This window comes from Delphinapterus leucas, chromosome 6, assembly GCF_059928025.1.
Source record: "Delphinapterus leucas isolate spDelLeu-1000000601 "Yukka" chromosome 6, BTC_Dleu_Yukka2, whole genome shotgun sequence".
NCBI classification, from domain to species: Eukaryota; Metazoa; Chordata; class Mammalia; order Artiodactyla; family Monodontidae; genus Delphinapterus; species Delphinapterus leucas.
In genome coordinates this window covers 35666789-35680560 of record NC_143134.1, presented here as the reverse complement: position 1 = coordinate 35680560, position 13772 = coordinate 35666789, and the positions used below count along the sequence as shown (strand labels likewise).

The 13772-nt window shown below is 43.2% G+C and overlaps 1 protein-coding gene across 4 annotated transcripts in view; it reads right to left on the bottom strand.

Moving 5' to 3' along the window:
• Nucleotides 1-13772, bottom strand: part of FAM120A (family with sequence similarity 120 member A) — a 104331-nt gene that overhangs the window by 23607 nt on the left and 66952 nt on the right. For all 4 annotated transcript variants that reach the window (XM_089912987.1, XM_022564594.3, XM_089912985.1 and 1 more), the window contains 2 exons: nt 13291-13465; nt 3438-3687 (listed from right to left, as the gene is read on the bottom strand). In XM_089912987.1, the coding sequence (XP_089769113.1) occupies nt 3438-3687; nt 13291-13465 (425 nt within the window). The remainder of the gene's footprint in view (nt 1-3437; nt 3688-13290; nt 13466-13772) is intronic.

The window sequence follows — 13772 nt, the reverse complement described above, 5'->3', positions numbered from 1 at the left end:
TCAGGATCTGAAACTGTGAGTCTTTCCAAGTGGGAAACTCCATGGCTCCAAGCCCATAATGCACACAACAGTCTGCACAACCAAGCATGTCTTCTGGCTTCCACCAGAGTAGCAAATACGAGGGAACCTGAGCTGCACTCACCGTAGCTTCTCGACACCACAGAGATAAGCACAGGAAGAGGTTTGGTGAAATGAGAGATCACTAGCTGCATTTATTAACCTTTTCAAGTTCTAAAATGAGCATGTTTTTTATAAACAACACAAAAAAATAAATAACAAGGACCAGGACAATCCTGAAATCTGGAAAGACTTTCCAAAGGCCATCTGAACAGTGCCTAAAAGAAGCATAGCTGTTTCTGGGGTAATGGCCAAGGAAGGGCCACAAAGACAAAGAGTGGGGCCCAGTAATATATCTGGAGAAAAACATGGTCCGAAAGGATACATGCACCCCAATGTTCACTGCAGCACTGTTTACAATAACCAAGACACGGAAGCAACCTACATGTCCATTGACAGAGGAATGGATAAAGAAGATATATACAATGGAATATTACTCAGCCATAAAAAAGAATAAAATAATGCCATTTGCAGCCACATGGATGGACCAAGAGACTGTCATGCGGACTGAAGTAAGTCAGACAGAGAAAGAGAAATACCGTATGATATTGCTTATGTGAGGAATCTAAAATGAAGTTATACAAATGAATGTATTTACAATACAGAAGTGGACTCACAGACTTAGAGAATGAACTTATGGTTACCAGTGGGGGAAGGGTGGAGGGAAGGGATTGTTAGGGAGTTTGCGATTGACATGTACACACTGCTACATTTAAAAAGGATAACCAATAAAGACCTACTGTATAGCACAGGGAACTCTGCTCAATGTTGTGGCAGCCTGGATGGGAGGGGCGTATGGGGGAGAACGGATACGTGTATACGTGTGGCTGAATTGCTTTGCTGTGCACCTTAAACTATCACAACACTGTTAATTCGCTATACTCCAATGTAAAATAAAAAGTTAAAAAAAAAAACAAAACCCAAAAGATATATATAAAAAAAAAGAGTGGGGCCTGGTCACACTGTCCAGTCTGCACCCACCAGGCAACCCAGTGTCCCAAGAGGCCCAGTGCATGGAGAGACAAGTGAAGGCACCGCCATCCCAAGGAGCATGAAATAACGTGAGCACTGTGCTCACATCAACGCAGCAGTGGCTTGTCCTGCACTAATGCACAGCTGCTTCTGGCCAAGAGGCAGCCAAACAAGCCTTAGGCACAGCACACATCATCCTCACTCAGTGCCCAGGGGGACCTTCAGGTCAGGTATACGGTAGACAGTTAGCTGTCCACCCACTAGATTAAAGGCCACACATCAGTTTAAACTCGGAAGAAACACGAACAAAGTAACCAAAATTATTACCGCTAATTTGATCTTAGAGCACCCAAAGTCTTAATCTTAACGTTTTGGCTAATATAAAATGAACTCTCCATCAGAGGAAACCAGAAGAGGATTCTAAAACCAAAACAAAAAAACTAGTCTTTCTCACTAGCTAATCCTCAATGGAGATAAAGATAAGAAACTGATACAGTATGCTAATTTTAGTCAACCTCAATTTAATTAAGGAAAGGCTTCTAAATAAGTTATTGGCCTTAAAGTCTGTTATGAATGTAGGAAACTCGAGGAAATAAACACCTGACTAAAGCTCTGCCCCCGTCCTCAAGAAGCAGGTGAGACCCAGTGGGGGTCAGGGGACCATGGAGAAGGCGCCAGCCCAGGGGGATGGGACACACAGGGCTGGGGCAGGTGACGACCTGTATGGCAGCTGGGCCCCAGGCTCTCACTGTTTGTCAGGGCCAGAGACCATACACATGGGAAGGGAGAGCTAGGATGGGCAGGTTGAAGAAATCAGAAGCGGAAGTCTATAAACATGCAGTTGTTTGTGTGCCTGTACGCATACTGGGGAAGGTCTGGGAGCAGCAAAGTTGCTGTCAAGAGCCTGGTGTCCAATACTGACCCCATCACTAGAAACCAGGGCTGCTGGGAAAAGGGGGCATCCACGGTAAGGTCAGAGTCTCTGCACAGAAGTGCTCACATGGAGGCCAGACTGACGAGTCCCCCAACTGGCCCAACAGGTGACAGTGGAGTACCAAATTACATGACAGCAGCAGTGGACCACAAGTCATCGATGAAGCCAGGAGCCCATGTTGATATAAATACACTGAAGTCTGAGGAGGAATGGCATTTTTACACAAAGTGCCTCCCATGAAGTCATATTAGTTACGAGGGGGACGGAATGGCCTCGCTGGAGAAGCCAGGCAGACGCCCCCTTTGTCAAGTGGTCAGAGCACAAATGCACAGCATGGATGAGACAAGGAGGAGCAGAGGAACAGCTCTTCCCTCTACAGCATCTGCTGAAGACCAATGGAACTTCACCTCCAAATACAAAGGGAGGCTCTGAAACAAAACCCTGAAGTTAAGATAGAAATAAAGTATTAATGTTGATTGATCCTGATGGCCGTATTGTGGTTACATAGGACAGTGTCCCTGTTTGTTAGAAAATCACAAGTATTTCTTTTAAACATCCAAGTATTTAAAAAAAAAAAAAGCTCTTTGTATTATACTTGCAACTTTTTCCTAAGTTTGAAACTGGTTCCAAAAAAAACCCCTCAAAAAACCAATTCACCTGATTCAAGTATATAGGCCAATTCAAATTAACTCCAAAACACCAACAGTGTCCACATAGGCATCTGTGGCCCACTGGCTGAGAGGGTCTGGAAGCACAGAGTGCCCACATCTAGGTTTTTAAACCCCTCTCTCCAAGGCAGAAGCCAGCCCCTTAGAGATGGCAGGTTCCAGGGCAGGGAAGATACAGGACAGCCTGGGCATCTTGTGGTGTCAGAAAGCAAGGACATGCTTGGGGGGACACGGGACATAGGAGCCACTGAACGAACTCCCAAGGTCTGAGCTGGAACAAACTGAACAACCAAATAACAAGGTTATATCAGGTTATAACCCTAGGAAGAGTCCATACTGATCTACATATGCTTAAATAAATGAAAGAGGAAGAAGAGACACATTTTCCCTGAAGAATAATTACAAATAATACATAATATAGTTCCCCAATAGCCTTCAAAAGCTTTAACATTTTAAGGATAAACTATATTTAAAATCATTATGATATTTACATAAAATACAGGTTCATCAAATATACCTATTCTATGAATATACTATATAGCATCAATTCAAATCCACATTGCATTTACATGGCCTATATTTCTATAATATATAAAAATATAAGATGAGGACAAACTTCAACCGACAACATGATTCATCTGGAATAACCCCCACCTACTTCATACAGAAAGCATCTTTGAGAGGCATTTGTACAAGCACCTGCTAGAGAACACACAGCGGCTGAGGCAGCGGCCAGCAGCACCTACCGTAGGACGCAGCACAGCACCGTGAGATGAGTGGGCACGCTGGCTGGGTTGAGCATGGCTGGTGTGTCTGACCTCATGCAGGCCAGGAAGGCCCTCATTCTGCGGTTCTTGTCCTCCACTGCCTTCCCCAGCCAGAGTCTCTTCAGATTGGGGCAGGTCCACTCCCTGAAGGCAAGAGCTTCCACCAATTCTGGGGTTTGCGGAGATTTCCCTTTGTAAGCTGCCCACTCTTTAATGATCACTGGTGAAACTACAGGAAGGAAAATCAGAGAACCATTTATGCCCTATCTCAGCTACTTTAAGCCTAACAAAAACAAACAGCTCTAATAATTACAGTATGGAAGATGTCATTCTGGTATAGCAATGGATTCTCTCATTAGTAAGCCATCGGTCATCAATCCTCACCTCTAATCCTCATTTTGTTCTTTATGAACTTCGGTGACTCATTCAGATTTTCAGTCCGGCCACCAATAAATTTCTTCTCAATCAAATCAAACTAGATTTCCCCATATAACTAATATGTGTAAATCAAGGATGTTAGATAAAATTTGTTTTCATATTATAAATCCATTAATAGTTTTAGTAATAACAATGGGTACAACTTACAGAAAGTATGTGATTATCACAGAAATCCATGGAAAATCCAATTTAGATAGCTAAATTGAACTATTGAACCTAATTGAACCTTTTTCTACATGTCATACTAATTAGATCTGAGAAATAATTTGCATTTGGTAGCCACTTTACTTAAGGACCTCCTACTTTAACAAATATAACTGTTAGAGTCTATTTTAAAGATTGGCAGGGACAAACTACCACGTAGTGAGATCCCCAAAGACCAGTAAAGTGGCAAGCGGAAGCGACAGTCCATGTTTTGAAATCCCAAGTGAAGTCAGCACACAGTATTTCTCTTCAGCAAGACTGAAGACAAACTGTAAAATTCCCCATTTCACTTCAAAAAAAATCAAGAAGTTCTAAGTTGATTTCATACAAAAAAATGACCTTTTATCCACCGTAGTTTTACCACTATTAGCATCAATTAATTCTTAAAACACACAAACATGCACATTTTCCCACATAATTTCCAAATAACTTAAGGGAGAAACTGTGACGGGGGAAGGAAAAAAATGGAGATAAAGCATACTGCAGGGAAATATGTTAAAATTTCTCACCAAAGTGCATTGATGTAAACAATTTCATCAGATCTGGGTGTGAATTTTGTAACAAACAGCTCACTTTGGTCAATAAACATCAGAACTGAAGCAGGGCCCCATGGAGCCCCTGACCCAGAGAGCTGCTAGCATACCCCACCCTCCCCTCACATGGCTGACAGCTGATACAGAAACCAGGATGGTGCTATGATTCTAATGTGATCTCGGATACATCAATTATATCCAAATAACCATACCCCCTCCCTGGGCTCATTTTCCCTAAAGTAACACCTGAGGCAAACCGAGACTGTGAAGAACCCAAATCCTGACAAAATTAAATGATTAACTGGCTCATCTCTAGCTCCACCCCAAGCCTGAACAAATCAGGCAAGACAATCGTCTCTTCCAACGTCACGAAGAACTTCAGGAGTCAGATACCTGGATATACACAGTTGTTAGCAACAGGAAAAGCAAGCTTTTTCACAATCAACCCCAGTCAAGTCAGGTGACAGTGTGCTGCAGAGGAGGGCCATGACCAGCCATTCTGCATGGACCCCAACTCCCAGGAGCAGGCTGCTTGAGCAGGGGTACAAGTCAAGACAGTTTCTGAAAATTTCCTTACAAAAAAGTAACTGTTTTGTCATTGGGAAATCCCTTTAAGTTACATTTGTATATCTTAGTGTTTAAATGTTAAAAAAAATTTTTTAACTTAAAATGTTTGTTTTAAAATCCATCAAGTCAAAACAGAGATATACATGTATATATAAATACATGTCTTTGAATTTATCTATATTTTAGGTGCCAGACACAAACTCACAAGGTCCCCATTGTCCAGCAGACCCTGTCCTCGGACTCACAATCTAGCACTCACCCCCATTCCTGCCGACCTCCAGCGCGCACAGCTCCACGTGTCGCCCACCCGTACGCCCACCCATATGGAGAGGGTGGCCGTCACCACCGCAGGGCCCTCCTAGGTGCAGTACACCCCACCCACCTTTGTCCCAACTACAGTCTGAGAGGCTGGCACATTGTCAGCCCCAAGAAAACAGGTGAAAGGAGGTTACAAGACAACCAGTATGCTATGTTTCTATTAGGTCAGTTCACAAAGTTCATTTTCATGCCCCCCAAGCAAAAATGCATAAATCTATTTTTTCTATGTAACATCTTCATTTTGATGGCAAAGATTTATTTAATGGAACTAATTAGATTTTATCTTTGGTTGTTAATCTGGGTTAATAACCTAGTTAATCTAAGGTCTCTCACTTTCTTCCCCCAAAATACAAACACACACACACCCACCACACACGCATGCACACAGAGCATAAGTTTACTGCATCTTAAAAAACTCAGATTATAGTGCCAGGAGTCTCCCTTGAGTTTTCTCAAAAGAGGCATTCTTATTAAAGCTGTCTTCATCTTCATCCATTTATTTCTTTCCCCTTTGTCAGCTCTGCTCTTGTCTCTCTTTAATAATTTTTAGCAATCATTTTATTACATTGTTTTCATTCTAGAAATAAATTTTTGGTGGAAGATTTTCATTCTCAAGTTCAGAATGCTTAGACCTATACATACTTTATGTTCCATGTCCTACATCGAGGATAAGTGGAGGTCAGAGGTACCAGCAGTCCCTTCACAAGTGTGTCTGTTCACTTGAGTGTTCCCTGAAGCTGCCCTAGACAGCTGTCCACACTAGCTGGGGCTCTGAGGGACCTAAGTATGCCTGAATTTACCTGGCATGATGCTGTGTTCTCAGATCCTGTTCAGCCTGTATAGGCTACAGATGAGAGCACACTCGTGCCTGAGGACCGCCAGCTGATGCTCATGAACTCCCATGTCCTAGAGAAAGGACTGCCCCAATACTAGCAGGGACATGCAGTCCATACCCACCAGGAGCACAGGACAGGGCAGGGGAGACTGCAGCTGTAAAGGAGGCATCAGATATAGCAGCTTCCTCTCATATCCAAAGCATTTTTGTTGCTTATCTGCACTAGGCATGACAAGAATGGCTCATATCTAATTTAGGAAATACATGTCTTTCTCAGAGAAAATAAATGTGCAGTAACAAAAAGCTTTGCTCCAAAAGCAAAGATGCTTCCACTTCGCTTTATTTTTTTGACGTGTATCTGTTTTTAAACTGAAAACTTGGGGATCTTTTGCGTACACCACCACTTAATAGCTGTGGAACCTTTGGCCCGTCACCTAACAGGTATTTATTGAGCACCTAGTATGCACTGGGTGAGGCAGGAAAGGCGCCCAGGGCTCAGGTGCCAGCTCCCACGTGCCAGTGTGAGAACAAGGGTCTCCTTAAATTCTGAGGCCTGGGTCCCTCATTTGCCTCACGCTGGCCCAGCCCTGGAACTAGGCACTAAAAAAAGGGGTCAACGACTCACTCTGTTGCACAATCCAGATGAGGAAACACAAAGGCATCTTGCACCCCTGTTATGTGCTTTCAACTGTGTGAGATCAACTTACGTTGTATAGGCTCATTACATTAGATTAATTAAAGGTTAGTGTTTTATAGATTAATGAATTCCAAGGGACATCCCATTTTCGGGTTGACACATGGCAGCCTCTGTGTTACAAGCTTGCCCTTTGGGGTGGCTGGAACACACACGGTACCTTCTCTCCCTCTGGCTCCAGGCTTCTCCCCGAGTCGCTGCTGCCCAGGAGGGAAGGCTCGGTCTCTGATTCAGCTCACAGGAATAAGCAGATGCAAAGTAGCCAGCTAACAGCAAGTAACCTGGGCTCTTATCATTTTTGCAAAACCCACTGGTTATACAGGGATTATCCAGATGGTACATGGCGGCTGGTTTATGAGAACACTCCAAGTGCATGCAGACGAGAGCACTGGGGTATAAAACCCTCTCTGTGAAGGCACCATTTTGGAAAGACATGTTCATGCTGCCTCGTTAAAACAAGAATAAGAGAATCCCAGAGGTTAGCTAATCCAGCTACTGTCCATGAATAAATTTTCTGTGTGTCACCATCAATAAATATTTATCTCGTCTTTTCTACTGACAGGAAAACTCATGATTTCAAGTGGACAACTTCAAAAAAACTGAATATTAGATTGTCTTCCTTACCTGAAACTAAACTGAATTTTTACACTGGCAAAAACAACTCCAGGGCACAAGTTTTCTGTATTACTGGAAGCTGAATTTATAATGCAGCTTCTTTACTGGAAGTACCTCTTCAAATACAATTTCCAGACATAAAACACTATTAAGACTTAAGCTGTCAGTAAAAACCCAATGTTTTCCATCAGACGTTAATCATCTACTATTTTCACATTTACACACACGACAACCAGCTACCTAAGAAATCTGTTACAATGCTGAATTTGGGATCCATCCCAGACCAGGAATAATGAACGTTTCATTTTGTAAGCCTATTCCAACTGACTGGTAGTGGCTGCCTATGGTGCCATATGATGAAGTATGTCTCTAAGCTCAGTGCCAGAGCACCATGAGCAACTAGCGGTGCCTGCTATAAGGGCTTAGGAGTGAGAGTTGTAGCACACACACAATATGGTTACAGGTAAGGAAAAAGACGGAGACAACTTCCAATACTATGGCCAACTGGACCCTTTGGTCTGTGTCTGTGCAAGTGTGTGTATCTGGGGAAGAAGCCATTGTTTTACTCCCTGAGCTCTCCTCTGGAGCTATAGAAAAAAAACAAAACCACACAAATAAATAGAAACAAAACTCTAGTTCCTTCGTATCGGGGCAGCAACAGAAAAATGGGTGCAATGAGAGTTGGTCAATCCTTCCAATGGGGAAAACTGCTGGTTAACTACCAAGCAGCACTGTGTACAGGTTATGGGGTTTCAACTAGCTAGTCCCCCATTTCCTCATGCTGACACATCTGTGAGCACCCTCCACGACTCTCGAAAGTAAAAGACTATGAATTTTTTCCTTAAACCTTTCATATCTGAGCCTGCGGGTATCCTACTGTCCACAAACATATACATGCTCAGTAGGCCACGGGGCACATAGAACATGGTGTTACAGACATGTGGTAAACACTGTTCCTGGTCTTCATTTTTCCCATTTATGTCATTCCTACTATATTAGAAACTCCAAAGCTCAAGGAACTATGACATAAACATTAATCCAAAAGAGTACCATCAAACACTGCCTGTCACACAACAGTGCCTTCCCCAACAGCTGTCTCTTGAGCTCAGCTGCTCAAAGTTCTGTGAGGAAAAGGCAGTTTGCTAATGCTACTTCTGGAAAGCTTTGAAGAATAAAGAAATTCAGATTAATAAATAAACAGCCTTCATAAAATCGTAAGAAAAAAATGATAATGATAACCAATTTTCACACATATTGAAACAGCACACTAATTAATATTGGTCATGCTATAGTATTCTGTTTTATAATGTAATTCACAATGAACAAATTTAACTTATTTATTTTCAATTAGCAGTCCCAATTATTTGGCACTAACAAAATTTCTAAAGCAAAGTAGACCAGGAAAAAGAAATCAATGTTCCTTTTGGCTTTTCTTGATAGTTTAAAAAGTAGAGAATATGGAGAAATACAAATATAGCATAAGTATACTAAATATAAACATAGTATATAAACTTGCTTTCTATTTCCATAACTACATCTCACGTGTCTATAATTTATGCCCATCTATTTTCTACAAGCCTGCTTTTTTTTTTTTTTTTTTTTTTCCTGGCTGCACTGCACAGCTTGCGGGGTCTTAGTTCCCTGACTAGGGACTGAACCCGTGCCCCCCTGCAGGGGAATCCTAACCACTGGACCGCCAGGGAATTCCCAAGCCTGCTTTTTTTTTTTTTACTTAATTTTGAGGTACTGAAGAGACTTGCAGAAAACAGAAGCCAGTTTTATTAAGTGGATAATAATTTTTAAATTCACAAATCACTTCCTGGATTTTTAACGGTTCAGCTATAGATGAGACGACTCATTATCCTGTAGTCTTTTTAGAACCTGATCCCTTTCTTCTGGCCCCTTCACCATTGGGGAGTACCTGGGGGAACCCCAGTGCCCAGGCGGCTGAGGAGCGCCCCCAGGGAGAAGAGTCAATAGGGCACTAAAGGCCAGAGCTGACTCCAGGGCAGAAGTGCATCTGAGAAGCAGCCACGCCATCTGGATTTCACACACAAAGGCTTCGAGGCCAGGGCTGGCTCAGACCCAGGCGCCTGTCTCCAGGCCCAGCCTTTATTCCAGCAGCACAGAGACAGCTAGATCCCTGTTCCCATCTCTCCCCGAAGCAACTGCCACCATCACCATCCAACACATCTGGGTGAATCTGTTTGTGTTGGGTCAGCAGTCTTCTGATTGGACTGGTAGGATTTCCAATTCCACAACAGTGACTTCAGTAGCATGCTGCCACAATAAAACAAGTATTCTTATTAAATTCCTAAAAGCAAAATGATAGAACCTAGAAATGGACAGAAAAGAACGGAAAAATAAACTGCCAGCATGTAATTCAGTATGATTTTCAAAGGCTGGAATTTTTTAAGGATCCAACTATAGATATCCTACTTTAACCATATAATGACTTTAAAAACGAAACTTTGGTAAGTCACACGAAAATTCACTGTAGATTATGAACATTTTATCATATGCCTTAAGCAAAAGACTAATGTCCAAATGAATACGTGTCTTATATCTAATGAGAGTTAAGTATTTTTGAACAACCCTACAGACTTCAATATGTCCTTTGACTAGTTCTGACAACAAAGCCCTCTTGGGAAAACTCTTGATGGTCACAGTGACCACACCAGGAACATGCCTATGTACACACAGCATTCTGAAGCCATGTTAGATCAAAACCCTCACATTCAGAAGCAGGTGCATCACCTACTTGAGTAGGTGGGTTTACCTGGAACCCACATAGCTCGGTTTTGGTTACCAGACTACCAAAGTGGAAGGCAAAGTCAGTGGGCATGTGGAAAACAAACTTGTCCCAAGGACCTTACGGTGCACTTTCACGTGGTTTATGAATCTCCTGCAAAGTGCCATTGATTTCGTTTCATCTACATATGGTCTAAGAGTAAGTGTAGGTAAAACAAGATTTCAACATATTTTCAGATCTTGTCAACCAAGAACTCCTGAGAAAATGCTCTTTTTGGCATGATCAGACACTGCTGTTTTCCCATCTCATCCAGACCATCAAGAAGCTACAGTATTTTCTCGGTAAGAGTAGTAAAATGCATAGTCACTTAGTAGATGTTGCAAGCTTGGAAACCTATATCAGTGGCATCATAAGAGTCAGTGTTTCCCATTAGCCAAAAGTAACATAGCAGTGACAAACAACTGTGTCTGTCCCATCCTTAAAAAGAAGTCAGAGGAGTGGGGAGGGGAGTGGAGGCAGGAGGAAAGGAAAAAGACATGCCTGCCAAATTCTCTTTGAAGCTACGGCCTTCTCCCACTCACCTCACCCTTCCCCCGTCCACCTCACGCTAGTACACCTTTCTCCTCCTTTCCTTTGTATTCCCCTGTGCCTCCCCCCTCCAAATGAGGTCAAGGCACCTCCATCCATAGCCTCACAGAGCTCATCTGAGTCACCCAGACTGTACCACCCACGCTTCTTCTCTTCTTCTCTTGATCATGCCATTCCCCATGCCCTCCAGCCCCGGCCAGAACTAGCCTGCTACAGGCAAAGTGACCCTGTCAGCATCAGGCCCTATGGTGTGGTTTGCACACTCAGCCCTTCACGACAATGTGCCTCTCTCTTGCTTATGTTCAGAGGATGCTGGTCCATTTAGTTAATACTCTCCCCTGGGTTCTGCTTCCCCTATTGTCTGCTAACAGGCCAGCCTTTCCCAGGCCAGTACGACACCTGTACCACCCAGGTACAAATTAACTGATGAGGGAGCGGAGCATGCTGTGTGCTGCCAGCTGTGTGTTCCACAGCGTTTTAAAGCCTCAGACTGGCAGCAGGGCAGAACAGACCAAGTCTCTGACTTCCTGAGAGCACCTGGCACCTGCAGCTCACCTGTGACGCAGAACTCCCTGAACCAGACATGAGGGATGCACACCGCCCACTGCTGAGGGCATGAACAGAGCACACCAGCCATATTCATGTATGCTGTATGAAGGCTGTATGTATGAAGGCTGCTGTATGAAGCTGTGAATACTGCAAAGGGGAGCCCGACCTGGGATCTACCTGAGGGTCTCCAGGTTGTGATCACTGAAAGCTCCTGAGGAGTTTCTGCATAAAGATAACTATGTTTCTGGAACATACAAGCAAATGAAAGAAACAGCCTTTCACCGTGAAAGCCAATGTGGTGCTGTGGAGCTGAGGATACGGCAGGAAGTGGGGCTGCATGGGACCCTGTAGCACTCAGCATTCTATGCCCAACAGAGACCCAAGGGGCTATAGGGACGGAGACGGAGGTGAACTGAAGTGGACGTCACAGCTGTGGAGCCAGGGTGGCCTGGGGGGGCCAGCACAGAAAACTGACCAATCCCATGCAAAGTTAGAAAGGTCCTTCTTTTCTGAGCAAATAAATCACACAGCGTGAGAAAAGAATGAGGATTTGTACATCCGGAACGTACTGGGCCTTTGAAAAGAGTGTCCGTTGACAACACTCGGTATTCACGTGGTGTCTACAGCCCTGATCAAGGCAGTAGAAGTATCAGCTAGAGGTGGCCCTGCAGAGCCGGCATCACCTTCTCCAGCTACAGTCATACGCCACTCTCAGTACGACTATCTTCAAGTAAGGGTAGTGACAGATTGCTTCATTTTAAAGGCTTACAGAATCACAATTGTGTCACAGTAATTAGAAATAGAAACCTTAGGAATCTATAGTACTGAGTTTTTAGCATTGGAGAATCTCTTTAGTTTTGAGTTCCAAAGGTAAGACCCACTCCCACACTTGTCCCTGAACTGGTCAGCTTCTCCCATGTTACCAGGCCTGTACTGACCTGCCATACAAGAAGGTGATTTATCAGTAAACATCCTTAGTTTAGAGGATGATCTAGTAATCTACCATTTCCACACTTCATAATATTCTTATTTTAGACTGCATGTTTTGTGAAACTTTTCTATATTTCCTACTAAATATACAGTGACTTTTACATTCCCTACATTAGTAGATAAGGTTACCTAGAACAGAAAGGCATGATTTCCCACCCCCCAAATTACACTGGCTCACTAGAAGAGGGAACACTCTGACCTCAACTTTTGCCAAAATTTCAAACATTTTCTGTCTTTCCACTTCTCCCTCCACCCCCAGAGTTGACCAGCCAGAGGTCTCTGAGGGAAATCATTACAAGTCCCCTCTCAGCTTCAGGGATGTGTGCAGCAATACATCAACTGCACAGAAGTGGCCCTGTGCATAGCTGGTGGGACCGCCCCAGGAACACTGACTTCTGGAAAGAGTGGACCATATCTCGTGGACAGCAGAGCAGACACTGCTGTTGCCCTGTCTGGGACATGCTAACCACAGCAGGACAGCAATCGTCAGGGCTGTTTCCGGATCAACGTTCAGTTTAAAGCATAAACCTGCTATTTTATCATTTTACTGAATGAACACCATTGCTGGGATGTTACTGAGGAAAACAGCCCGTGGCTTGTCCTCCTTTCCTAAGAGCCCCAGTGAAGCCCACCTCCTTTATGTGGGGACTCTCAGGGCGAACTCAGTTACGATCCTTCTAATGCTTTAAAAATGCACAAGAGATTACGAGGTACCGAGGAAAACAAACAATGGATTTTACAGTACATACATTCTGGTGGAAGTCTGTTCTTTCTAAAAGCAAGTCTCTCAGTTTTCTTTCTGCTTTCTGCCAAGCTAAACAGGACTCCGTAAACATACTGACGAACTGGCCTATAGAGCAGGGCGGCGGGAGGCAGGTCTTTGCTGGCTTCATCTTCAATAGAAACAGCAATTTTGATTTCACCCTTTGCATGGAAGAAAGCAGAATAATATTGCACGTTTTTCATGTTGAATTTACAATAAACTCACAGAAATATACTGTATTATCTCCAGTTAACGAAATTGCAATTCTATTCCAAATCAATTGCTTAATAAGTTGCCTACATCAAGATGTTTAGGAAGAGTTCATTTAGCAGGTTGTAGTCAAAACATATGCTCAAAGAGTCAAAATAAAATCTACATTGTTTTATTTTTAATCTGGAACCAAGAACTAAAGAAAACCATGTAGATGATCCCAAAGTCTTTGAAACAGTCTAGATAGATAACATCAGA